Genomic DNA, 27,334 nt, shown 5'->3' on the forward strand with positions numbered 1-27,334 from the left:
TGAATTCATAAATATATACACCTTAATATCTTATCAGGAATCAGAGAATAGTGCAAATGATTGTTGAGAGGAAAGTTGTGAGTTCCAACAATCATAAGCTGTATGTTATATCTAAAGCTAGGTTCTGCATTACCTGGTAACTAAGCGGGTCAGATGAGAAATGGAATGATTCAATGATAAAGTAAGATGTTAAATAGAAATTGAAAAGTAGTTTGAAGTGGCTCAATGTTGAGATAAAATTTTTTCATGACATAAAGCATAATATAGTTTTAAGTTATTAAAATTCATATATTATATATATTAAAAACTTTATTGTACATCATGCATACATTCAATTTCTTTAAAATAAATTAATTTTATCTTAGATTTATCAAAAGAAAATAAGAATAACCTTCAATAAAAAGCACAGTCCATAAAAGAAATATCTGTTTTCAATATTACTGTCATCTCTTTTTGCAGTAAGTTATGCAAACTGGTTCCATCACGTTTATAAATCCATTTGTTTCCTATAAAATCATAGCGTTTCGGTCCACTGTTAAAAAGAAAAAGATAATTATTAAAATAATATTTGAAGTAATTTTACTACAGTAAGAACTTTAACAATACTAAAACTTATTCAAGAGATATGAAAACCACAGTAAATATGCTCTCTCACACACACACCAAATAGATTATATCAAAGACATGTTGCTGTTGTTATTGATCACTCTGATCATCCTATAGTCAAAGGCATTCCAGCTATGACTATCCTATCTTATTTTAAGATGTAGCCTATATCTTAAACTACACTATTCAGTATAGAGTATATTTGCTTGTTCATTCAATAAAATTAAAAACTTAAGGAATATGTCTCAGAAACTAAGAAACATTAAGTGATTAAAGTTAATCCTTACATGATTCATAGAGATTCATAGAGTTGTACTCAGTTCATTTAGATAATTACAATGAAATAAAATCTTCATTTGAAGAAATGGTTAGTCTCTTTCCTATCTCCTCACAGCTAGATAAATTAAGGCAAAGCAAAGTTAAACTGTTTGTCTAGGGATATAGTCGTTGGTTTGTTTTAATCATCTAGATGGCAGAAAGGGAGCACTTAAGATTTCTCATTGATTAATATTATCAAGGCTACACAAGAAGGAGAATCCAGAGAGGTGCATTTCAGGGGAGAAAAGGGAAAAGTATTTAGGGTAGAATATGAAGGGATAAAATTAAAGATAACATGAGTAGATGCAGTTACACTGGGTGGACTTGTGCAACTGTAGTGTCTGACTTGTTGCTTCAGAGTGATAGAGATGAAATTACTCTGGTCATCTAGGAGGTTGTAGCAGGTTGCTGAATGAATCTTTAACAATTGGCTGAAGGCAAGAGCAACAATATTACTTTTTCCAAAATTCTCAAGAGTGGGAAACCACTGATGTAAGCAAATCCTCAATAGATCTAGTTATAGAAATCATACCGACAGTCATTGACACCTCAACATTGAATAAAGTAGTTATCGATAACTGTTTCTGTAACATTTGAGTTGTTAGAAGTGAGAACAATAGAATAATAGTTGGTAGGATTAGGGAGTTTACACTTCTTAGCAATGGACACACTGTTGCAACTTTCCAAAGCTTGAAGTAATTTAGAGAGCTACTACTTCTGTTGGTAACAAAGAGATTTCTCTGTTAGAGTGAAAAGCAGATGGCATGTTTATATATGAACAACAATGTTACAAGGTAGCAAGATGTGGGCTCCAAATGCAGAGGACTTGCAAAGACTAGAAAGAAATGAAGCTAATATACTCTGTTGGATATGTAATGACAGTGTGCATGAATGACAAAGTATGAATTGAGAGAAAAATAAAGAGTAAGAGGAATCAGGTGTAGTGTGCAAGAGAGAAGACTGCAGAGGTATGGATGTGATGTGTATGGATAGAGACAGCTGTATAAAGAAATGCTGATCACTTAATGTGGATGGAGCCTGTGGATAAGACAGACACAGGAAGACATGGAGCAAAAGTAGTGAAGGCTGATCTTAGGTCTTTGAACCTCACAGGGGAGGTGATAAAGGATTGTGATGACTGGTGATATGCAGTGCTTGAGAAAACCCACACATCTTAGCAAAACTGACATTCTAGAAGCAAGTGTATATATATACAACTGGGCCCTTGCTTGATTTCCTTGTCAAGCCTTCCCCACCACCTCCATCTCTGTATCACTGATCCCTCCGTCACTTCCCTAGCTGCAGCATTCTGTTGTTATAATTAAATGTGAGCAGAACTACATATTTCATTATCATCTTTTTCTGTGATACCAGCTATCTTTCTCACTACCAAGGGCCTCTTCACTTGATAGTCATTCTTCATTCTTAACATTAACTCTCTCCATTCATATTTTACATAAAATCTCCTTCTGTCTCTCCCTCTCCATTACATATCTTTTACTTGTTACAAGTACTACACCTTTCTTTCTCCTCACACTCTTTGCAGCCACACTTCATCTTTTCTTTCATGTGGGTATCGTCAAAAAGTAGCAGAGATTTGAAGTCAGAGTTTGTCCTTTCTTAGATGAATTATCTTCCCAGGGTAGTAATTCCATCAACCCAAAGCACTGGTCTTAAGGCACCAGCACCCACCTTCATTTCTTTTCCTGTTAACACAAACAGTTCCAGCAGACTTAGAAGCTAAGTCAAACAACTAAACCCAAGGTCAGGAGTTGGGTTTGGTTGTCAGAGCCTGTTTGAAACACTTGTCATGAGAAGTGAGAGCTTAACTCCACAACCACTTCTCAACTTGACGGAAGGAAAGAAAAACGGACTAAGTAGATAAGTACATAGTGAGCTTTTTACAATTTCTGCTGAACAAATTCCCTCAAAAGGCATAAGTCAGCCTGAGGCTATAATAGAAGACATTTGATGACAATGGAGCACTCGGTTAAGAAGTAAACTTCTTTACACAACTATGCCTGCACCTTCACCTTCTTAATCACAGTTATGCCCAATATATATATACACTGGGTGCATGGGATGTCTGGATAGGGTAGTACCTGTGACAGAGGAACATGTGGTGCTCTTCAGAGTAGTTTGTCTGTTGTGGTCCTCACTTGACATTCAGCTCTTGTCTGTGGTTCCTCAAAGCTGTCTGCATGCAACAGCAGTCATACCTCACTCAAGCTAAATCATAGTGAGGGTAGTTGATGGCTTGTCTGCTTATGCATGTGAAGACTGGACCCAGCAGACTGTGCAGAGGAAACCACCAAACATACACACAGATATTACACACACACACACACACATATCCTTATACACACATATGCTGCTACCATCATCATCATTTAGTGCATGGTATGGGTTGGAGCTTTGACAGGATCTCGCATGTCAGAAGACTGTCATGCTTCAGTGTCTGTTTTGGCAAAATTTCTATAGACGGATGCCTTTCTTAATGTCAACTACTTTACAGCATGTATTGGGTGCTTTTATTTTTGTAGTGCCAGCACTAGTGAAGATTGCCTTGTAACTTGCAAGGCTCAGGGCCTAAAATGGTCCCTATAACTGAAAGAAAAGGGCTACATTGATTCTAGGTGGAAGGATGGCAAGTAAGATGAAAGGAACACAATAATAGTTGTGATTGGATGGTAGGAAAGAGAGTAACAGAGTAGGCACTAACCACGGGAGGGAGCAAGGTAGGGAAGAGGGGAAATGGGAGGGATAAATGACAGGAATTACTGAGAAAAGGAGGGACAGAGTAGAAAGGTGATAAGAAAAGGGGACAGGAAGGGAGCAATAAGGCTTGGGTGAAGAGAAACCTTGAAAGAGACACTGAAACAAAGGAAGTTGTGGGTTTCATGGGTGTAGGCAAGAGGAGGGAAGATGAGAAGCATGGCTTGTACAAATGAAAGTTAAGTGTAATCGAAAGATGATTTAATAACTTTAAGGATCATACAAGGTGGTATCAAAAAGTTCCCAGACTAGTTCTGTAGTGCACCAACAGATAACAGCACATGGTTGCATGCAAAGTGAGAGCTAGCAATGACCTTCATGAGGAAATGTGCTGAATGACATCACTTTTTACTTCACAATTTTGTGAAATTTGTGTTTTTGTGATCACATGTTTGCTGTAGTCTGCGATTTTGTCATGGACAGGAACACAGAGCCAATGTGAAATTTTGTGTTAAACTTGGGAAGTCTGCTACAGAGACATTGTGAGTGCTTTGGCAAGCTTACAGCGATAAAGCAATGGGTCATACATAATGTTTGAATGGTATGGATGCTTCAAAAACGGAAGAACATCCCTGGAAGACGATGAGCAATCTGGAAGACCTGTCACAAGCATCACCTCCAGAAACATGGTATTGTGCATTGAGAACTTGTCCCCCAGGGCTAGACCGTCAATTGAGAGTTCTACTGTAACATTTTGAAGCATTTGAGAGAGGACATTTGGCAAAAGAGACCAGATCTGTGGAGTGCGAAGGATTGGATTCTTCACAAAGCTCTCCTCACATGTGAGTTTCTCACCAAAAATAACATGGTATCACTTCCACACCTGCCCTATTCACCACATTTAGCCCCTATGGACTTCCATCTCTTCCTCAAGATGAAACTGCAGCTCAAAGGTCACCACTGTTGAGATCCAGAGCAAATTGCAGAAAATGACCTCCAGGCCGGATTCCAAAGGTGGCAGAAATGTTGGGACCAGTGTGCAAGGTAACTATTTCAAAGGAGATGATGTTAAATAAGTTATTTTTTATTAAACATAACTGTCTGAGAAGCTTTTGATACCACCTCGTATTCTTTACATTCAGTGCTCACATCACATGTTGAGGAAGTAGAGATGCTTTGAGGAGAGCAGCAATGACAGAAAATGAGTCAGAAGGTGAAGGAGAAGATATGAGCCATGAGAGCAATGAGGGAAGAGATGCTAAAGGGTATCTCAAAAAGGAGGAAGAAGAACGGAATATGAATGCTGTGTGAGCATCTCAGATGAAGAGGTCATTGAGAGATTTCACACACACACATATTATACAAACACACACACACACAAATATAACTCAAGTTTGGAATGTATATTATGAAATTATCTATTTATAGCGTCTTTATACATGTTTTGGTGACCATTGCAAAGGTAGATTTCCTTACATGTTCTTTGACATTCACATCAGAAGTGCTGTGTGTGTGTACAGACACATATTGTACAGATGAATTGTTATAATCATTGTAAGAAGTAGTGTTGGCTAAAAAATATGTTCTACTGTATAGTATAGAAATGAAATGACATAATTAACACACAAGGAACTTAATATTCAATCATGCTGTCATAAAAGTGTTAAATATGCAAGTCCATACAGTTTATTTTAACCCTTAATATTAGTGGGTTTATAAGCAGTGTTTGTGGATAGCTAAAGGTGATACGCAGCTGCTGATGAAGACTCCAAAGAGTCAAAACATATGTACAGCCATCCCCACCTTTTCTATCCACAAGTATATCATACAGATGAATTGCTTACAATCATTGTCATACAGCATTGGCTAAAAATCCTATAGATATGCTCTATAGCACAAATATATATAATACTAGCAGAAATACCCGGCGTTGCCCGGGTTAAAGAGAATAATGAAATCTAAAAACGCCGTCTAGACTACGCATCATCTTTATATATAGAGATGTATATACACACACGCACCCAAACACACGTATATATATGTATATCAATATAAATATATGAAAGTCAATGAAGTTTCGTAAAAGAAGGTGATCATGTACATACTTTCTTGCTGTTGTGATTATAATACCTCATTGTAAACTATGTTCCTTGTTTTCCCTTGTGGAGCATATACAAATAGGTATTTTGTTGCTGCCCACTCTTGAGCAGCCAACATACAGTTGTCCATGTGAGAAGCAGGGCTCTTCCAAGAGAAGACCAGCTACAGACAGTGTTTGACCCTGATATTTGTTTATGGACATAGCAAAAGTCACACGAAGGGGGAATTGTAGTCTTCTGAATGTAAAAGGAATGTCTGCTCCTGATGGAGTAAGAGGAATTCTTGGAATAAAGACGTCATCCCCTTTTGCACATCCAGAAAGAATGGTAGCCTCGATAACGTGTGACATCATTTTCTAAATAATGCTCATCTGTTATGTTCGGGTTAAAATTTCATCAACATCAAAAATATATGAATTTTCATGGGAGTTATGGCCGTTATGCAAAGAATATAATTTCCAAATTTCATAAAGATCCATTCAGTACTTTTGACGTAGTTTTGGATAAGAAAACAAATGACTAATGTGTGTGTTTGTGTGTGTGATGGGTGTATATATGTATAGATATCTGTATGCATGTATATATGTATATATGTGTACATATTACATGTACATCTATATATATATATATACATCTACACATATGTATACATATACATGTATGTATAGATCTATATATATATACATATACGTGTACATCTATATGTATACATATACATCTCTCTCTCTCTCTCTCTCTCTCTCTTTCTCTCTCTCTCTCTCTGAAAGTATCTGTCATTACAGTATCGAAATGGTGTACATATACATGTATATGTATACATATACATCTCTCTCTCTCTCTCTTTCTGTCTCTATCTTTCTCTCTTTCTCTCTCTGTGAAAGTATCTGTCACTACAGTATCGAAATGTGATTGTTTCAGTTAGTGGAATAGTTTCATTTTTAAAGTGAAAGTATTTGACATGAGTGTTTTTGTTTCACTTTTGACACGTAATACTTAAATAGTGGAGGAGATATTATGTTGCCGTGTGCTCGAACTCTGCAAGAAGTTAATAATTTTTTTTGACTAAAACACAACTGGAACCCTAAGTAAGGCATGTGTAAAATTTGAATGAAATTGGTTGCGTAGTTCTCGAGTTTTAGGGATTCACACAGACAGACAGACAGACAGACAGACCGACAGACAGACAGACAGACACACATTCTCATTTTTATATATATAGATATACTGTTATAATGATTAGTAGAAAGCTGCTAGTATATAAATTGGTTCCATTAGTGTATCTGATTTTAGTTATTTAAATATGAAAATTTTCAGATGTATATCAAGAAGTACATTTGAATATCATTTATAGCTAATATTAGCTATATAAAAAGGCAGCGAGCCAGTAGAATCATTAGCGCACTGAGTAAAATGCTTAGTGGTATTTAATTTGTCTTTACATTCTGAGTTCAAATTCTGTCAAGGCTAACTTTGCCTCTCCTCCTTTCAGGGTTGATAAAATAAGTACCAGTTGAGCACTGAGGTCAATGTAATGGACTTACCTCCTCCCCTGAAATTGCTGGCCTTGTGCCAAAGTTCGAAACTGATATTAGTCGTGTAAGAAATGAAAAATTTTACATGTACCACATTTTATTTACACAAACATTAAAAAAATTCCTTCCCATTCAATTGTCAATAATTTCTAAAGCTTTATAATTATTTATTGCCATTACTTTGACTTACCTGATTGGTGAAGAAAGCCAAATCTGTTGATTAGGTGACTGTTTGTTTAGGACATAGGTACCATTATCCGCAAGATATATAGAGAGGACTCCATTCTAAAATAAAGATAGACTATAAAATCAGTTGAAATTTCTAATTATTGAAATCATAAATCAGCTTAAATAACAAAAGAAGTGAATCTAGACAGCTTATATAAACCCAGGTTTAATTTTGTAGAAGTTTTGTGTATTACCTGTTTTACTTTTCTTTTTCTTAAGAAATTTATGGACAGAAAAAAAAAGCTTTATAAATAGTGTATCCATCAGGCATTGAAGCTTGAGGGTACATTTAAAAAATTCATAAATCAAGTGTATTTCACCTTCTTGAAAAAATTTGAACTCAGTATCAAAAGCTAACAAAACATGCCAATCATTTTGGATTCACACTAAACTGAGCTGTATTTCTCCATAGTGGCAACTTATATTTAGATGGCTTAAGCAAATAAAAATTAAATGTAATCAAAAGTTAGTGTAATAACTTTAATGACCATGTCCTTTGCATTCAGTTCTCACATCTCACTACCTTGTGGTGTTACTGTTCATACATAGGCATCATACAATTTACCTTTCACTCTGAGAGAGACATTTTGTTACCAACAAAGGTTAATACATTCTCTGAACTTTGTCCAGCCTGTTCTTTTTCTATCAACTACACTTTCAGAACATCTTCCACCATTGTTAATCAGGTCACCTAGGTCACAGAAACTATCTACTACCTCTAAGGATCTTCTTAGGCATGCAAGAAAATCTATTTTCCTTGTATTCCTAGGGTTTATCACTCCTGAGTATATGTCATATACTCCTGTGATTCAACTGCATTTCTTTAGTGTCCATAGTTTGCACTGGGTATACTGTATGGAATTTCCACCCTTTTCTACATATGAAGCAGAGCATTTTTCCTGAAAGGGAGAAGAGTGCTGTCTGTTTTCTAACTTACTAAAATTTTGGTCTTAGCTAAGAGAATTTTTGATTCTGGGTGTTGTCTACACATGCAAAATTTCTTTTCTAATTCTACAACAGATTCTGCTACAAAAATGAGGGATCATCAGTATATAGCAGTTTCCAAGAACAAAGGGTCTTAACCTCCTCTGTTATGGCCTGGAGAGCTCTGATGAAGAGAAGGGAAGTGAAAACTGAGCTGTGATAAACTCCCAACTATGCTGAATTTGTTGCAGTACTCGTTACATCTCAACTTACTAACAGTGCCTTTGAATATAGTTTGTATGGCTCTCACACGCCATTCATCTATTCCTAGCTTCCTCAATACCCAACAGATTACAGAGGGGAGTATTCTGTTGAAGGCTTTCCTCAGGTCAAAGAATGTTAAGTATAGTAGCTTATTTTTAAGTAAATATTTCTTCTGTAGTTGCCTCACAAGGAAGAGAACATCCATAGTACTTCTTTCTGACACAAAACCAATCTACATCTCAACTACTTTTAACCCTCTCTCTAATTACTTAAGCTGTAACCCTTATGCATACATATATACAAACACACACATATATAACATATAAAGCCATGGACACATAAGAGGTGCAGCAATATCAAATTAAGGTTAACTAGCAAGATAGTTTTTGTAGCAGGTGCTCAGGAGCAATAAACACTGAAAATGTGCAGAGAACAACTTCTGCCACATTCCAGGGAGAAAAACTAGAAGTAGTTGACAGCTTCCGTTACCTAGGTGACCAAGTCAGTAGCAGGGGAGGGTGTGCTGAAAGTGTAGTTGCTAGAATAAGAATAGCCTGGGCAAAGTTCAGAGAGTTCTTACCTCTGCTGGTGACAAAGGGCCTCTCCCTCAGAGTAAAAGGCAGACTGTATGACGCATGTGTACAAACAGCCATGCTACATGGCAGTGAAACATGGGCCAAGAGTGCTGAGGACATGCGTAAGCTCGCAAGGAATGAAGACAGTATGCTCCAATGGATGTGTAATGTCAGTGTGCATACTCGACAGAGTGTTAATACCTTGAGAGAAAAGTTAAACCTAAGAAGCATCAGTTGTGGTGTGCAAGAGAGACGACTGCGCTGGTATGGTCATTTGACGAGAATGGATGAGGATAGCTGTGTGAAAAAGTGCCACACACTAGCGGTTGAGGGTACCTGTGGAAGAGGTAGGCCCAGGAAGACCTGGGATGAGGTGGTGAAGTACGACCTTCGAACATTAGGCCTCACCGAGGCAATGACTAGTGACCAAGACCTTTGGAAATATGCTGTGCATGAGAAGACCCGGCAAGCTAAGTGAGACCATAACCCGTGGCCTTTACCAGGGGTGTAGCCAGCCCACTTATGTGTACCTTTCCTTCTTTGGACACAAAACCCTGCTTGTGAAGACCTGTTGAGGCAAGTGAAATTGAAATCGAAATTGAACCAAATTCGATTACTGGCCCCCATGCCAATCTTCCTTCATTGGACACTAAACTCAGCTTGCGAAGACCTGTTGGGGCAAGTGAGATCGATCGAAACTGAACCAAATTCGATGACTGACACCCGTGCCAAGCGGGATCACTGCCAGAGCGGCGGTCTTGCTTTCGTGCCGGTGCCACATAAAAAAACACCATTTGAGCGCAATCGTTTCCAGCATCGCCTTACTGGCACTTGTGCCGGTGGTATGTGAACAAAACACTGGAATGACTCCTGTGCAGGTGGCATGTAAAAAACACCATTCGAGCGTGGCCGTTGCCAGTACCGCTGGACTGGCCCCCGTGCCGGTGGCACGTAAAAAGCACCCACTACACTCTTGGAGTGGTTGGCGTTAAGAAGGACATCCAGCTGTAGAAACTCTGCCAGATCAGATTGGAGTCTGGTGTAGCCATCTGGTTTGCCAGTCCCCAGTGAAATCAACCAAGCCATGCTAGCATGGAAAGCGGATGTTAAATGATGATGATGATGATGATATATGAGAGTTATAGCTTGATTAATAAGAGAGTGGATTACATCTATATATTTATGTGTGAGTGTATGTATTTATGTACAGAGTGTTAAAGGTGAGGTATAGCAGTTCTAAGATGTAGCTCAGGATGGGGGGGGGGGATATCTGAGGCACAAGAGGTAATCAGTGGAAAATGAATAAAAGAAATAATAAGAATGAAAAAAAAAAAAGGCATTGGAGGGGTGATACATACCCTGTGCGCAGATAAATGATTTTGAAAATTATAGTGTGGCTTACAATGTGTCACCTATCCATGCTTTTTAACTGAACTGAATAAAGCTTTGTAAGTGTTTGACTAAACTTGCTTATCAGGAAATTTGTAAGTTCAATTTAAAAAAAAAAAATTTTTTGTTAAAGCATCACCATTATGGGTATTTATACTCTGGTGAAATTAAGAAATCAACTCGTAAATAAATGAAACCTTTGAATCCATCACTGTATACACACTCATGCACACACACTGTCACACATCTATGTATTTATGTATTGGCAAAAATCCATTCAGCCATTTCCCAGTAATTTTGCAAACACAGATAAACAAAGATGAGTGATTACAACACCCTGCTTTCGCTTACATGCACAAGGTAATAAAAAAAAAGGAAGAGATGATAATGTGAAAGAGGGGTGGATGTTAATGGAAATGGTTCCAGTGAGATAGGGAGGTAACTGGAAGGGCAAAGGGGAAGAAATACATGCAAATTCTTCTATCTTGATTACAGCAGCTGAATAGTGCCATTGTTAGAAGAGTAATGGAGGGATGGGTTTTATGATGATGAAAGGCAAGGGAAGCTTGGTGAGAACAGATTGGATAAAAGGAAAAGGCCTGATGACATAAGAATAATGCTTTTTGAACCTCACTTTCACCATATAGACAGGTATTATCAAGCACAGTAAAATGCCAATCATTTAAGTCCTTTGTCATCTCTTCCATGAGGTCCAACATCTGTCCCAGGTCTTCCTAGGGCTCCCTCTTTGATAAGTTTCATCCACTTTAAGCAATTAGCATTTCTTTATACAACTGTCCTGATCCACACACATTAGATTCCATACCAGTGCAGTCTTCTCTCTTACACACTACATTTTTCTCTCAATACATTTATACTTTGTCATTCATGCACACAGACATATCACATCCAGCAGAGCACATTCATCAGAGCATGCTAACTTGCATTCAGGGCCCACATCTCACTACCAAGTAGCATGGCTGTTCATATAAAAGCATTGTATGCTCTGCCTTTCACTCTAAGAGAGAGATATTTTATTACCAACAGTGGTAATAACTCTTTTCAATACTTATTCTTACAATTATACTTTCAGAACATCCTCCTTCACTTAAGAAACGATCTACTATCTCTAGGGAACCTCCTGGGTATTTGAGAGAAACTATTTCCTGTGTTTTCAGTATTTACTGCTCAGGAATGTTTGGCATATACAAAGTCTACTTTTGCCATTATTCTTTCTGTGATTCCATGGCACCTCTTGAGTGTCCATAGTTTGCACTGAGTAGACCAAATGAAATTTCTCCTTCCTGGCACAAAACCAAACTGTATCTCATCTAGGCTAATTCTCTTCCTAATAATAATTGGGCGATAACTTTCCATAACTTTCATGACCTGGTCCAGGCATGTAATACCTCTGTAATGACTTCTATCTAAGGCATCTCTTTTACCCTAGTAGCAGTTGATTATAATGTTGCTATGCCAGCCATAGTATGACACCTTCCTGTACAATCTAGTAAACTAGTTGACTAGGCCATATCCTACTCTGCTAGATATTTTAAGTATCTCAGCTTTAATTCCTGAAGGTGCCAAGGGTCCTGCCTTTTTTCCTACTTACTAAAAAATTTATCTTTGCTAAGTTTACCTTAAGACCTCTTGATTCTAAGGTTAGCTTCCATGCCTAGAATTTCCTTTCTAAAAGATTTTACAGGAGGGTTGTTACCTCAAGGAAATTAAAGGCACTGGATATAACAGTTACAGAGTTATATTGAAAAGTAGAGTGATAAAAGGATTTCTGCAGTACGAGTTAAGGGACCACCATTGCTTGACAACCGATGGTGGTGTGTTTATGTCCCCATAATTTAGCAGTTTGACAAAAAGATTGAAAGAATAAATACTAGTACATGTAAAAAAAAAAAAAAGTTCTGGGATCAATTCATTCATATTCTTCAAGGCCGTACCCCAGCATGGCTACAGCCTAATGACTGAAACAAGTAAAAGAGTAAAAGATTAGTTTAAATATCAATGCACAGAAGTGTGTCTATACATATATAGTTATGGTATATTCTGTTAAGGACGCAGTAGAGTACAGTATAAAGCTCGTTCACCTTCAGATTTCACCCTGTGCTATTCAGTAGTAGTATTATACATACTTCCAGGTTTGCATTTGGGCATCTGTTGTGTGTGAATAGATAACTGAAAAAACTTGGAGTCAGCATGTACATATACTTGTATACACATATACTTGTATACACACTCATGATATGAAATAAACACTTTCTGTTACCTGGATAATTTTCAACGGGTAAAAAAAAAAAATGACTTCGTAAATTTTGTGCTGTATATGTGTTTATTCCCATTTCACACCTTTTTCATACAGATCCCTTACTAAGATGTCACACAATCCAAGGGACTTAATCTAAATTATGTCCTCTGATACACTTAACATATCTCTCAAATTATTTTAGTCTCATTTTTACCATCTTTTCTTTCCAATTGTCAGATGTTTTTTTTTTGTCTTGGCCTAATGATTACTGATGTAGCAATAATGATTACTCTTCTACACAGTACTATTGTGGTGAGAGTCATTGACACCTTGGTGGATTGAAGAATGAACTAGCCAAACTCATAAATTTCTTTTCTTTTTGTACAAAACCAAAGAAAAACTTATTTAACATGGAAGGCTTGTTGGCTCGCGTGGTACATTTACAACAGCAACAACAGCAGTCACAACAACAACAACAACAACAACACCAACAGTTACTGGAAGTAATGTTGAAGTCTGAAAATACTTCAGGTTCATTCTCGTCACACAGCATAGCAAATTCAATTGGAGAATTTATCTATAACCCAGAAGGTATTACTTTTTCTTCATATTTTAGAAGATATGAAGAAATCTTCAAAGAATATAAAAATTGGAATGACGAGAAGAAGGTGCGACTACTTTTAAGAAAGTTATCCCCTCCTGAACATGAAAAATACTGTAACCATAATCTGCCAAAGAAACCAGGTGAGATTTGTTTCGATGAAACAGTTAATTTGTTATTGAGAACTTTCAGTGAAAGAAGTTCACTGTTCAATACTCATTGGCAATGTTTAAATTTAGTTAAAAAAGATGAAGATTTCATCACCTATGCTGAGTGTGAAAAATTCAAATTAAATGAATCAACCCTGGATTTGTTTAAATGTATATTTTTTGTTCAAGGGTTAATAGCAAGAAAAGATGATATATGTTCCCGTATGTTAACAAAATTAGAACAGGACCAAAAATTAACTCTAGAGGAAGTGGCTGAAGAATGCCAGAGGATTATAAATTTAAGGCACGACGCAGATGAAACTGAAGAAAAAGATTGCTCTCAGATACATGCATGTCGTCCTGAAATGGATAAGAAAAAAGAAAAACGAACGTCTAGGCCAAATCCATGCTACGGTTGCAGAGGTTTACATTTTAAAAGTAATTGTCCTTTTAAAAATCATATCTGTTTTGATTGTGGAAAAATCAGACATAAAAGCTCACATTGAATAGCAAAACAAAAAAAAAAAAGGTTAAAAAAAATGCTAGAAAGAATGTATTGCTAAAGAAATTTTAAGCAAGGCTCAGAAAAGAAAAATTATGTCCATAAAAAGGAATAACATGAATATCAAGTTACAATTGCATACAGGCAGTGATATCATGATAATTAATACAGATACATGGAGAGAAATAGGGAAACCTAGATTAAAGGAAACTTTGAAAATTGTGCAATGTATTTCGAGAAAAAAAATTGCATTTTATGGGTGAAATGATAAGTGATGTTACATTTTGTGGAAAAACTTTGAAAAACAAAGGTTTTGTGTTGAAAAATACAACAAATTTATTTGGAACATACTGAATAGAACTATTTAACTTAAGGGACCTACCCATAAATATTTTTTGTAAGTATGTGAATGGTTCTTCTGCCAATACAAATAAGGCATCAGAGGATTTTAAAAAAGAATTAAAAAAAAATTTTTTCCTGAAGTTTTTTCTGAGGAAAAACAGAGGCAAAGTTTCAAGTGAATGAAAACACTATACCGGTATTTAAACCAAAAAGAATGGTACCTTTCGCAGCATTGAAACAAGTCAACAAAGAATTGGATAGACTCAAAAAGCTTGATGTGACTGAAAAAATCGATTACACAAATTGGGTGCCCCCTACAGTTTATGTCAAGAAAAAAAGTAAAATCTGAGTATGCACTGATTTCTCAATGAGATTAAACAAATGTTTGATGCCATATAATTATCTGTTATGAAGTCTGGAAGAAATTTTCGCCAAGTCGAATGGAGGAAATTTTTTTCAAAGTTGGACCTATCTGAAGCATATTTGCAGGTAAAAGCCAATGAGAAATGTTTAAAATTATTGACAATAAATACCCATAAAGGGTTGTATAAATTTAATCAACTCCCCTTTGGTATAAAGGTAGCACCTGGCGTTTTCCAACAAGTTATGGACATTATGCTTGCAGGTTCAGATTTCGCTGTAGCTTACCTTGACGACATACTCATAAAAAGTGAATCTCGAGGTCAGCATGCTGAGCATGTGAAAAAGGTCTTCAAAAGAATAAAAGAGTATGGTTTTAAGCTCAGCAAGGAAAAGTGTGAATTTTTTATGTCAAGAATAAAATATCTTGGGCAGATTATTGGTGAAAATGGATACAGACCGGACCTGTCTAGGGCGAGTGCAATAAAAAATATGCCTCCTCCAACAAACATGAATTTTATTGCTACACCTACACAATGTTAAGTCTATGGCAATGACATGTTCTGTTATTTAAAATTTGGTAGAAATTTCTTTCAAGTTGCCATATATAGACTGATTTCTAAAGAGTAATTTCTGACATCATAGTTTCTATGGTGATAGGAACTTAGTTTGAAACTAGCTTTAGTAGCAATAACCAATTGAAGCATTTCATAAGAAATTGATTCTGAAGCTTTAGCATTTAATGCAGATAATCTCTCCTGTCAATGTTGTATATCCTATTATTGGCAGAGTATACCTGGGGCAAACATCTAGCTTTAAAAGTTTACCGAGGGAAGTCGCTAATGAAGACATCAACACCTTAATGACTGGACTGAGTCATTAATCCAATGACTGTAAAATGCCTCTGTGCAGTAATAACAACACTTGTCTGCATGTGTGAACAACTTCGTGTCCAAGATTTTATTCAAATGTGTAACAAACAAACTCATACTGTGTGTACACAATGTTCAATAAAGTTATCTGTGATTGAAGCATGTCTTGCCGTGTTCCATGATGACAGTGAGAAAATAGAAGGAATTCAAACTACAAAAATTACTTTCAGACAAGCTCTAGGTGTAGAATACCACAGCAAGTTGCTGGTGGGACAGAAAGTCGAATCCGCATGCCTGGCTCTCTCTCTGAAGTTGACCTTGTGACTTAGAGCAGAAAGAGGGAATTCAGTTGGAATACACTCTTAAGTAGGTAACATGCTTCTAACACCCTCCTGTGTGTTGTTTAGCAGTTACACCTTGTATGCTAGCAAAGGGGTAGCTAACCATGTTCACTTGGCTTGGGATGTTCTAGAACATTCAATAGCAGAGATAACTGACGTTGACTCCCAACAGATATTTTGCAGGTTAAGAACCTGCTTCAAATAGCATTGCCTACAGTACCCTCCCCCAGACCGAAAGGAATGAAAAGGTTGAACAGGCAAAAAGTTAACTGTAAGCAGTGAAACAAGTGATTGCCTGTGCTACACAAAGAGGAGCAGAGACACAAAGAGTGTGGAAAAGGATAAATCATGGAAGATGGCAAAATGTAAACAATGCATGCGAACACAATATTATGCAAATAAAAGAATAGAAACATGTAAAAATAAATGCATATAACATATGAAATACATGTAATAAAATGTATAAAGAGAAAATGCATCAAAACAGTTTGTTAAATTGTACAGTTTGTTCAAAACAGGTGGTGTATCAACAGGTACAGTTTATGTTAATATGGAAAAGGTGATTAAATTTAGTTTTGGACAGTTTATGTGGCCAAGTTACTGTTCTGTCACTTCGTGCTACATAAGGTGGAATGGATTGTGGTGTTTGCAAATGTTGTTTGGAAGCATGTAAAGATGGTTGAGGTTGATGTTTGTGGAGTGAGTGTGACAGGTGTGTCAGGTAGTGGAATAAGACTTTCAGAGAAAGCCTTCTTCATTCTGTCAATAGATACAGTCTCTTTCCAACCATTAATGTCCATGGTGAAAAGTTTTAGTATGTGTGAAAGCACACGGAAAGGGCCTGAGTAGGGGGGTGTAAGGGGTCTTTTCATAGCATCGTTTCACAAAAACACAGGTGTCCTTGTAGAGATATTTGCTGTAACAGCAGAAGAAATAGACTGGTCACATGGGTGGCAGATCCAAGAAGTAAGGAAGAAGTCTGGTGATGTATGACACAGGATCCAGATGCAGTGAGTCAACTGGTGCCAACATTTGACCAGGAAGTGCCAAAGTGGTACCATATAAGAGTTCAGCTGAGGAGTAGCCCAAATATATCTTAACAGTGGACTGGCAACCTAGGAGAACAATAAGAAGAAATTCAATCCATCATTGTGTATTGGAGTAGCATGAAGTGCAGCCTTTAACTGCCTATGCAATCTCTCCACCATTCCATTTGAGGCTGGGTGGAACCTAGTCATATGAATGTGTTGTACACCCAGTAGTCATGACAGTTTTCCCACTGCAAGGGAGGCTTTGAATTGGCATCCATGGTCAGTGGTGATCCTGAAGGGTTCGCCAAAGTGAGCAATCCAACCTGTGATGAGAGCTTGAGTCACAGATTCGGCAGTAATATCTACCAGGGGTATGGCCTCTGGCCATTGGGAGAACCAATCAATACAGGTCAAAATGTATGTGAAACCAGAACTGACGGGCCAAGGACCAACGAAATCAATATGGATGTGTCGGAAGCAAGTGTCTGGTGGAATGAAGTGTCCCAATGGAGCAAGAACGTGCCGATGCACCTTGGAGCACTGACACTACAAACAAGAATGCACCTAAGTGGTGATTGTACAATGCATATCACACCAGAAGAATCGGGCCATGATAAGCTTCACTGTGGCAGCAATGCCTGGATGTGACAATGAATGCAGAGCGTCAAAAATGGTGCGGCAATGACAATCAGGAATAAGTGATCTGGGTGAACCAGAGGAAACTCAGCGGACAGAAGTGCAGGTACTCAAACTTGCAGCAGGAAAACTGAGCAGAAGAAATGTCAAGCGAATCCAAGGAAGGCTGGTCTGAAGCAATGGCAACCAGATCAATCATAGTAGGAGACGAAAGGGAACACAGAGGTATATTGGCAGATCCAGCAATATGGTATATGTCACTGGTGAACTGAGAGATGAAGTCCAAGTGTCTGTATGCCCTCGGTGAGTAATTCTCTGACTTGGATTGTAGTGCGAATGTGAGTGGTTTATGGTCTGTGAATATTGTAAACTCCCAACCTTCAAGGAGGTGGTGGAAGTGCCTCACAGTAAGATAAATAGCTAACAGTTCTCTATCGAAAGTGCTATATCGTTGTTTGGCAGGTTTCAGCTGGCGTGAGAAAAACGTTAGTGGTTGAGTCTGGTGGTTGATCGTCTGTTGCAATACAGCACCAACACCACAATTTGAGGCATCTACGGTCAAGGATAGTTCTGTTTTCACTATAGGATGAGTGAGCAAGGAAACTTTAGCAAATTCAGATTAGACGGATTCAAAAGACTGCAAAGTGTTGGAAGAGAAATAGGAGAATCTTTCTTTTTCTTGTCCTTCAAAAGCTGAGTCAAGGGAAACAACTTGTCTACACAGTTAGGAATGAAGCGATAATAAAAGTTCATTAACCCTCGGAAATGACGTAACTGTTTCAATGAGGTGGGGGAGTGAAAGTTGCTGAATCGCTTCCACCTTCACTGGCAGAGGCCGAATGCCTTCAGAGTCTATATGATGTCCCAGGAACTCCAGGAACTCCCAGGAACTCCAACGAAGTTGTACCAAACACACACTTTGCAGGGATGACCTTGACATTGTACAACCAGAGATGCTGGAACAACTGAGATAGGCGTTGATGATTATGATGATGCTCAACTGTGTCACTGGCTATGAGGAGGTTGTCCACGTAAGCAAAAACAAAATCCATCCCATGAACAACTTCATCAATAAACTGCTGGAAAGTGCTGGCGGCATTGCGCAGGCATGGATAAGAACTTGAACGAGCCAAATGGCGTGGTCACGGCTATTTTTGGGATGTCAGCCAGGTCCACTGGTATCTGGTGGTATGCACATACCAGATCAATCTTGGAAAAAACGGTGCATCCATGTAAAGCAGATGAAAAATTCTGTAGATGAGGTAAAGGATATCTGTCAGGGGTAGTGATGGCATTGAGGCATCTGAAATCCCCAACCAGTCGAAAGTCTGTAGTACCTTTTATGTTTGGCATGTGTAAAGGAGACGCACATTGGCTCGTGGATGGTTGAATAAGATCAAGCTGGATCAGATGTTCAAATTCAGCTCAAGCTGCCTTAAGCTTGTCCGGTGCCAACCACTGCAGACAGGAAAAAGCAGGAGGTCCCTTTGTGGAGATGAAATGTCTCGCTGAGTGAACAGGTTCAGTTGGTTTAAATGACAAGTCAGTAAACTCCAGAAAAGAAGCAAGCAATGCGTGATATGGATTCCTTGAGGTGACAACGAAGAGAGAAGTACTTACAGGAGTGACAGTAGAATTCTTTGTAAGAGTTGATAAGGAGGTGGTATTGTGGAGAAGTCACTGCTTTCTCACATCAACCAATAATGAGTAATGGTGTAGAAAATCTGCACTCAATAATGGATGAGGCAAATCCGCAATGACAGAAATCCATTTAAAATCTCTATGTAGAGATAAATCCACAGATAAAGAAATCTGTCCGTAAGTCCAGATAGTAGAGTGGTTAACAGCATACAAAGAAATATCGAAAAGTTGAGGTGAAACATAAGGGCTAAATACTGACGCTGGCTCCTGTGTAAACCATGAAAAGCTTAGAGGAGTTGATGTCTCTAACAAAAAATGCATGATGCAGAGTAGAACGAAGCACAGGGCCGGCTGACACGCTCAGGGTCTCCCGTTCTAGTTTCCCTGTGGGGAGTAGGAGCAAAGCTGTCTACACTGATGTACCTTATCCCCAAATCGTCGATGGTACCAACACAGCATGTTGGGCGAAGTGATGGCACGCTGGTGAGAAGAAGAATGATGCCTAAAACGATACCTGGAAGATGATTGGGAAAAAGAGAAATGTACACGACACAACTGTGAAACCTGTTGCACCAAGTCCTTAATTGCCTTCCGGGTTTCTGCTTGTGATGCCACATTGATTGATGAAGAATCCCAGGTACCTGTAGATGAAGTGATAGCTACTACCTTGTCAGCAGATGAGGTAGGCCTGTAGAATTACAGGATCTTGTCCACAGATGTAACTATTTGTTCCAGTGAGCTACCTTCTTTCATAGGCGCTAGGATGGACTTGACATTAGATTGCAGCTGAGAGAAAAATAGCTCCTTCATGAATGAATTTTCTTCAGTTGAGCAGTCAGCCAACTCGCAAATTCTGCATAAAAATTCTGTTGGGATTCTATCCCCTAAATGTTCATCCTCCAAGAGAGTGCGAAAGCGACTCTTGGAGGATTTAGAATTTCTGCAAAGGACCTCTGCTTTTATACTGTCGTAGGAAGCATCTGGTGGCATGTCTGTGATTAGGTCTCTAACGGCGAGCACTAATGGCAAAGGAATCCTACTCAATATGATGTGCAATCTCTGTTGAGCCAACTGAATGTTATTGGATACAAAGTATGATTCCAGCTGGGTAAACCACATCTTAAGACAGCCATAATAATGGGGTAGAGTGATGTGATTCATCTTTGGTGGAAAAAAACGTAACACACATCCAGAAGAAGGAAAAACAAGCTGGACATGACCAATAACCAGAAAATACAGGATAACATCCTCCAACGAGAAAAATATCAGGAAATAAGGACAAAGATAAAAGAAAATGCAAAGTTGTATCTGACAAAGGAAAAATTTGTCATGCAGTGAAATATGGAGTTCGCAACAGAAAAGGTTCAGTTGTTTAGCAGCGATCGAACACACAAACAGTTTGACATTGCCATTAGGAGAAAATTTTGCATGGAGAAAAAATGATGGTAGACCAAAGGTAACAGCTATCAGTGGTTGGTCAAAGAAATACTCCACAGAGAAATTCCACACGTTGGGCAGTTTCGAGAAGGGGTCAACTCAGGTTATGCATTTCTTCTCATAAAACATCTTCATGCCATTTCTGTTTCAGAGATAACCTTTTCTGCCCAAAGGTGGTGTAGAAACTTTCTCATAATCAACAGGTATGTCCTTTTTTCTGTCTGGAGCTACCACTTTAGTGAGTTGGTCACTGGTGTAGGAGAATTTGACTGCTGAAAAAATTCATAGCTCTCCATACGTGATAGAGCTGATTATAAAGAAGCAATAATGAGGTTGAATGTCGTGAATCATATAGCAGGCAATGGCTGTTGAAGTAAAGACTGCAGATCTTTTTACTTGGGTTCCCCACTTTAGCGAGGGAAGTCACTAATGAAGACGTCAACACCTTAATGGTTGGACTTAGTCATTAATCCAATGGTTGTAAAATGTCTCTGTACAGTAGGTAACAACACTCATGTTTGTGCATGAACAACTTCATGTCCAAGGTTTTATTCAGATGTGTAACAAACGAATTCGTACTGTGAGTACACAATGCTCAATAAAGTTATCTGTGATTGAAGAAAAAGGTTCTGAATGTCTTGCCATGTTCCACAATGACAGTGAGAAAATAGAAGGAATTCATACTACAAAAATTACTTTCAGACAGGCACTAGGCATAGCAAAATGCTGGTAGGACAGAATGTCAACTCTGTGTGCCTGGCTCTCTCTCTCCAAAGTTGACCTTGTTGTGACTTAGAGCAGAAAGAGGAAATTCAGTTGGAATACACTCTTAAGTAGGTGATATACTTCTAACATCCTCCTATGTGTCGTTTAGTAGTTATGCCTTGTATGCTAGCAAAGGGGGAGCTTATATATATGTGTATATATATATATATATATATATATATATATATAAGAGCATTGAATTCCTTGGAAGAAAGCAGTGAATGTGTACAAAAACAAGGACGGAAAAAGCGAACAATGTTACACGAATACAATAAAAATAATAACAGGACATAGCAACAGATGTCTTTCGACTAAGAACGAATTAAATTAAGCTGGCATGTGTGGAAATAAAGCCTTACAGCGGGGATACAAGATTTCACAGGCAAAGGGAGGAATATTGATGTTGCACAGACAACGGCTGGCCAAGAAAGAAAGATCAGGCTTGGTTGAAGGCTGGTCACGTGAGAAGAGAAGAGAAAGAGGTAGAGGAACAAAAGAATTAAGGAGGGGCGAGAAAAAATGACAGGGACACAGTGAAGTGAAAAGTGGAGGGGAAGTGAGCAAGAAGAGAAGGCAAGGAAATGTGAGAGAGGGGGAACGAAAGAATGAACAGTGAAATGAACGAATAAGGGTGAAGGGGCTGATAGACAGAAATAGAGTCATACAAGATTTAGAAAAATGTATACTTACATATAAGAGACAGGTGTACGTACGCCGTTATATATATATATATATATATATATATATATAATACAAAATGGGACAGGAATGCAAAACATCCTGACAGTTAGGTGATACAAGAAAGGGACAACAAAACCTCCAGATAGACGATGCAAAGAAAACAAGGACAGGTCATTCAGAGTTTTCTTTCCTCAGTCAAGTTCCAGATTAACTTTGCAATTTCGGCTGGTTATACCTGAGATTGCTCCAATCTGGCCAGCCCCAAGGAAAAACTATATATATATACTTACATAAGATGTAATAGTTCTTAATTACATAAGATGTAATAATTTGTATCGTTCTGTTGCATCGCACCTAAAGCAAGTCAGTTGATCTGACTCAAAGTTATACATATGAAAAAATTTGAATTCAGCATGGCAAGCTGATAAAGCAACTATAAATTATTGTGCTGTTGCAAGGAAAAAGAAGGCTGAAGAGAAGTATCACTTTACTCACAGAATAAGAGACGTCAAATCCTTCTGGACAGTTTTCTATATCTTCAAAACTTTCAATTAACTCCAGTAAGGATTCCAATGTTTCTTCAGCAATTCTGTCATATTCATTCGCATTTAATCCACTTCAAATAAAACAGAAGCAAAGGTATATCCACTTTACTATTTCATCTTCTAACATATGACAATTACATCAATTAAGTTGGTTAAAAATGAACTGATCAATTAAAATTCTGAGAGATCTCCAAGTTTTAAATTGCAACTTGCAACATACATACCTTCTAGTTTCAGCCATTTGACTGTAGCCATACTGTAAGTAAACTATATTTGCTCAAGACCCATCCTTAACTATGCCAGCTAAATGATAAGGAAAAAAATCATTGCAAATTTTTGTTTATTGTAAATACTAGGTATTTAAAACTTCACATTCATTACTATTTCAGAAAGTGACTGTCATCTAAATACACTAATGACACAACTATGAAACTGTGAGTCGTGTCTTACTGCATCTTTTGTGCCACAACTGTGGCCTCTGTTCTTCTGATAGTTAGTCTTTATCTCTCTAATTATGTTAATCAACATGATGTTGAAGCTCTACAATTGATCGACTATGTGAGTCAGTGTTACTGACTTTATTCCTTTCAGAATACTTATTCAATACTTTATACAAACCTTCCTTCCTCTCCTCAATTACTCTTTGCTACTATTTTGAAACAATTCCAATTGAACAAGAATCAATTTAATCCTACCCCAATTATCCACATCTTTCAGCTTCTGTGAAGCTAACAAAAATCATGAAGACTATTGTTCTTCTTCGGAGACAATAAGTAGAAAAACAAGAAATTACTTCAGAATTTTATTGTTTGTACCCTAAAAACTACAAACATCCTTTATCAGCAATGAGCTTCTTTGAATTGTTAATCAGGACAATAATAAGTAAGGTATTTTCAATAAAGGGACCTAAAAACTCTTTTGCTGGAAACAAAGCTAACACTAGTTCACACATACAACCAATAAGGAAGTGTCTATATGGAACTCATGCTGCTAGAAATAGCAACCAAATCGTTTTCGAATCTCACCCTACCATCTTAACCCCTTTTGTTACTATATTTCTGTTGAAAGACACAGCCTATATTTAAATTAGTCTTGAAAATAATGAAGAATTCAATAAAGTAACTCTGTCATTATTTTATCAAGTATTTAGAACATAAGCTAACATAAAATTTTGAAGGTTTCAATTTAAATCACTTTAACATTTCAATAAGAATTCACCTGACACCTTCCTTAGTTCTAGAATACAAACTTCTTGTCTTAAAGTGATCTAAATTAAAGTTTCCCTCAGAATTCCATATTAATTTATGTTCAAAACACCAGCTTAATAACATAAATACTTTACTGAATTCTTTGTTATTTTCAAAATTAATTGAAACAAAGGCTGTGTATTTCAATAGAAATATGATAACAAAGGGGTTAAAACATGAAGTTTGTACTGTAGAACCAGGGGTGAACTAGAGATCTCCTCAATCAGAGCCAAACAACATTGAAATTAAACACAAAACCAGTGTAATAAACCATCATCATCATTGTCGTTTAACGTCCGCTTTCTATGCTGGCATGGGTTGGATGGTTTGACTGAGGACTGGCAAGCCAGAAGGCTGCATCAGGCTCCAATATGATCTGGCAAAGTTTCTACAGCTGGATGCCCTCCCTAACACCAACCACTCTGAGAGTGTAGTGGATGCTTTTACATGCCACCGGCACAAGGGCCAGTCAGGTGATTCTGGCAACGACCACGCTCAAAAGGTGTTTTTTACATCCTACCTGCACAGGAGCCAGTCCGGCGGCACTGGTAATAACCACTCTCGAATGTTGTTTTTCACATTCCACTGGCACATGTGCCAGTAAGGTGACGATGGCAATGATCACGCTCAAATGATGCTTTTTATGTGCCACCGGCACGGGAGCCAATCAGCGGCCCTGGTAACAATCACACTTGGATGGTGCTTTTAACGTTCCACTGGCACAAGTGCCAATCAGGCAGTACTGTCATTGGCCATGACAGCAATTTTAATTTTGATTTCACTTGCCTCAATAAGTCTTTGCAAGCAAAGTTTATTGTCCAATGAATGAGGGGTACTCATAAGTGGGCTGGTTACACCCACTAGCATAGGCCATGGGTTATGGTCTCACTTGGCTTGTCGAGTCTTCTCAAGCACAGCATATCTCCAAAGGTCTCGGTCACTAGTCATTATCTCAGTAAGGCCCAATGTTCGAAGGTCATGCTTCACCAAAGCCTGAAAGTCACAAGTCACTCTTTCCAGTAAAGTTTCCTAAAGTAAGAGCCAACAATGATTTCAGTGACAAATTTATTACAAAGGTAGAAGTCCATCAAGGTTCAAGTCTCAGCCCTTTTCTATTCACCATAGTCCTACAGGCTATCACTGAGGTGTTTAAGACTGGCTGTTCTTGACAACTCTTAAATGCTGATGAACAATACTGGGATATCAAATACCATGCAACATAAATTCTTCATTTATTAAAATTATCTCTGCCACTAAAGGATGCATTATAATTAAATTAAGACCAACTTTACTTGAGGAGGGGAGATAATCTAAAGAATTAAGAATTTTATGAAATTGACATGCCATTGAGGAAAAGAACAGATTTATTGTCTAGAGATAAGAGGATAGTTGTGGACATGTGTTTCTGGCTAAATAATTGTCATCAGTATGATAATTGCCTGGAGGCAATGACCAAGACCTTTGGCTTTATGACGTGCTTGAGAAGACGACCCATCAAGCTGAGTAAAATCGCAGCTATGGCAGATACCTGTGTCACGCAAGTGGCACCTGTGCTGGTGGCACATAAAAACACTCATTACACTCTCAGAGTGGTTGGTGTTAGGAAGGGCATCAGGCCATAGAAAACCATGCCAAATCAGACGAGTCTGGTGCAGCTTCTCAGCTTACCAGCCCTGATCAAACTGTCAAACTCATGCCAGCATGGACAACAAACGTTAAATGATGATGATGGTGATGAAGTAATTTGTATAATTTAAACAAAAATGAATTAAGAGAAATAACTTAAAGTGGCCAGTAGCAGAATTCATCATCATCATCATAATTTAGCATCTGCTTTCCATGCTTGCATGGGTTAGATAGTTTGATTGAAATTGGTAATCTGTAGGGCCACAACAGGTTCCACTCTGATTTGGTATAGTTTCTGCAGCTGGATGCCCTTTCTAAGCCAACCACTCCAAAAAGTGTAATGGCTGATTTTTACATGTCACCAGCACAAGTGCCAGTTATATGACACTGCCATTAGCCACAACTATGATTTCACTTGGCTTAATGGGCCTTCTCAAGCACGACATATTGTCACTTGTTATTGCCTCCGTGAGGCCCCAACATTCAAAGATCATGCTTCACCACCTTGTCTCATGACTTCCCAGGTCTATCTCTTTCACAGGTTCCATCCACAGTTAGAGATTGGCATTTCTTTACACAGTTGTCTTTATCCATATGCATCACATGATCATACCAATGCAATCATCTCTCTTGCACATCACATCTGATGCCTCTTATGCCTAACTTTTTCTCTCAAGATGCTTACACTCTGTTGTACATGCACACTGACATTGCGCATCCAGTGAATTAGGGAGGAAATTCCAGCCATGGAAGCTAAATCTAAAATTGAGAGGCTTCTAAGAAGATTTAGCAAAGACTTTCCTACTTTCTGCTTTAGTAAGCAAGAAAGAAGACAGGACTTCCCTATCATCAAAGAAATGTCCTTGCTTGATATGCACAAAAAGCATAGGCATAAATTACACACACAGTATCCAATATAAACTATGGACATTCAAAAAGTGTAATGGAATTACAGGCAGACTAACAGAGAAAGTAAGATATGTATATGCCAGGTGCATTTGAGCAGTACGTACTTAGGGTACACCAAAAATAGATTCTCTTAAATGCCCAGATGACTCACTAGGATTAGTCAATAACTTTTGTTAGGAGACATAATTAGCAGAGGAGGTAGTTGCTTGGAAAGTCTAGTAGCTAGGGTGAGAACAAGTTGGAAAAAGTTCAGGAAGCTATTAACGCTGTTGGCAATAAAGGTCTTTTCCTCCAGACAGAAAGGTAGATTGTATGATGCTCGAATTAGCACTGCAATGCTGTATGGCAGCAAGCCATGGGCCCTGAATGCTGAAGATTTGCAAAGACTAGAAAAAAAAAAAATGAAGCTAGCCTGCTCTGATGGATGTATAATGCTAGTGTGTATGAATACCAGAATACAAATGAGCTAAAAGAAAAACTGGGTGTAAGAGGAGTCAGGTGTAGGCTGCACTGGTACAGACATATTATGCATATGAAGGATATTGTTGCATACAAAAGTATTGAGCACTCAAAGTTAATGGAACATGTAGAAGAGGGAGACTGAAAAAGACTTGAGATGAAGTGGTGAAGGCAGACCTGAAGATACTTATTGCCTGGCAATAGGTAGTGTTACAGAAGACATGGCCACACATGGAAAGACACACTCTCACCCAAAATTAATGATCAAGAAGTTGTAACA

The 27,334-nt window shown here is 38.0% G+C and overlaps 1 protein-coding gene across 2 annotated transcripts in view; it reads right to left on the reverse strand.

The window, feature by feature from the left end:
• Nucleotides 1-291: 291 nt before the first annotated feature.
• Nucleotides 292-27,334, reverse strand: part of LOC106877921 (frataxin, mitochondrial) — a 45,839-nt gene continuing 18,796 nt past the window's right edge. For both annotated transcript variants that reach the window (XM_052970171.2, XM_014926990.3), the window contains exons 3-5: nt 22,764-22,884; nt 7,461-7,555; nt 292-532 (exon numbers count right to left, since the gene is read on the reverse strand). In XM_052970171.2, coding sequence (XP_052826131.1) covers nt 394-532; nt 7,461-7,555; nt 22,764-22,884 — 355 coding nt within the window. In that variant the 3' untranslated portion in view covers nt 292-393. The remainder of the gene's footprint in view (nt 533-7,460; nt 7,556-22,763; nt 22,885-27,334) is intronic.

Source organism: Octopus bimaculoides, chromosome 8, assembly GCF_046866305.1.
Source record: "Octopus bimaculoides isolate indiv1 chromosome 8, ASM4686630v1, whole genome shotgun sequence".
Classification (NCBI taxonomy): Eukaryota; Metazoa; Mollusca; class Cephalopoda; order Octopoda; family Octopodidae; genus Octopus; species Octopus bimaculoides.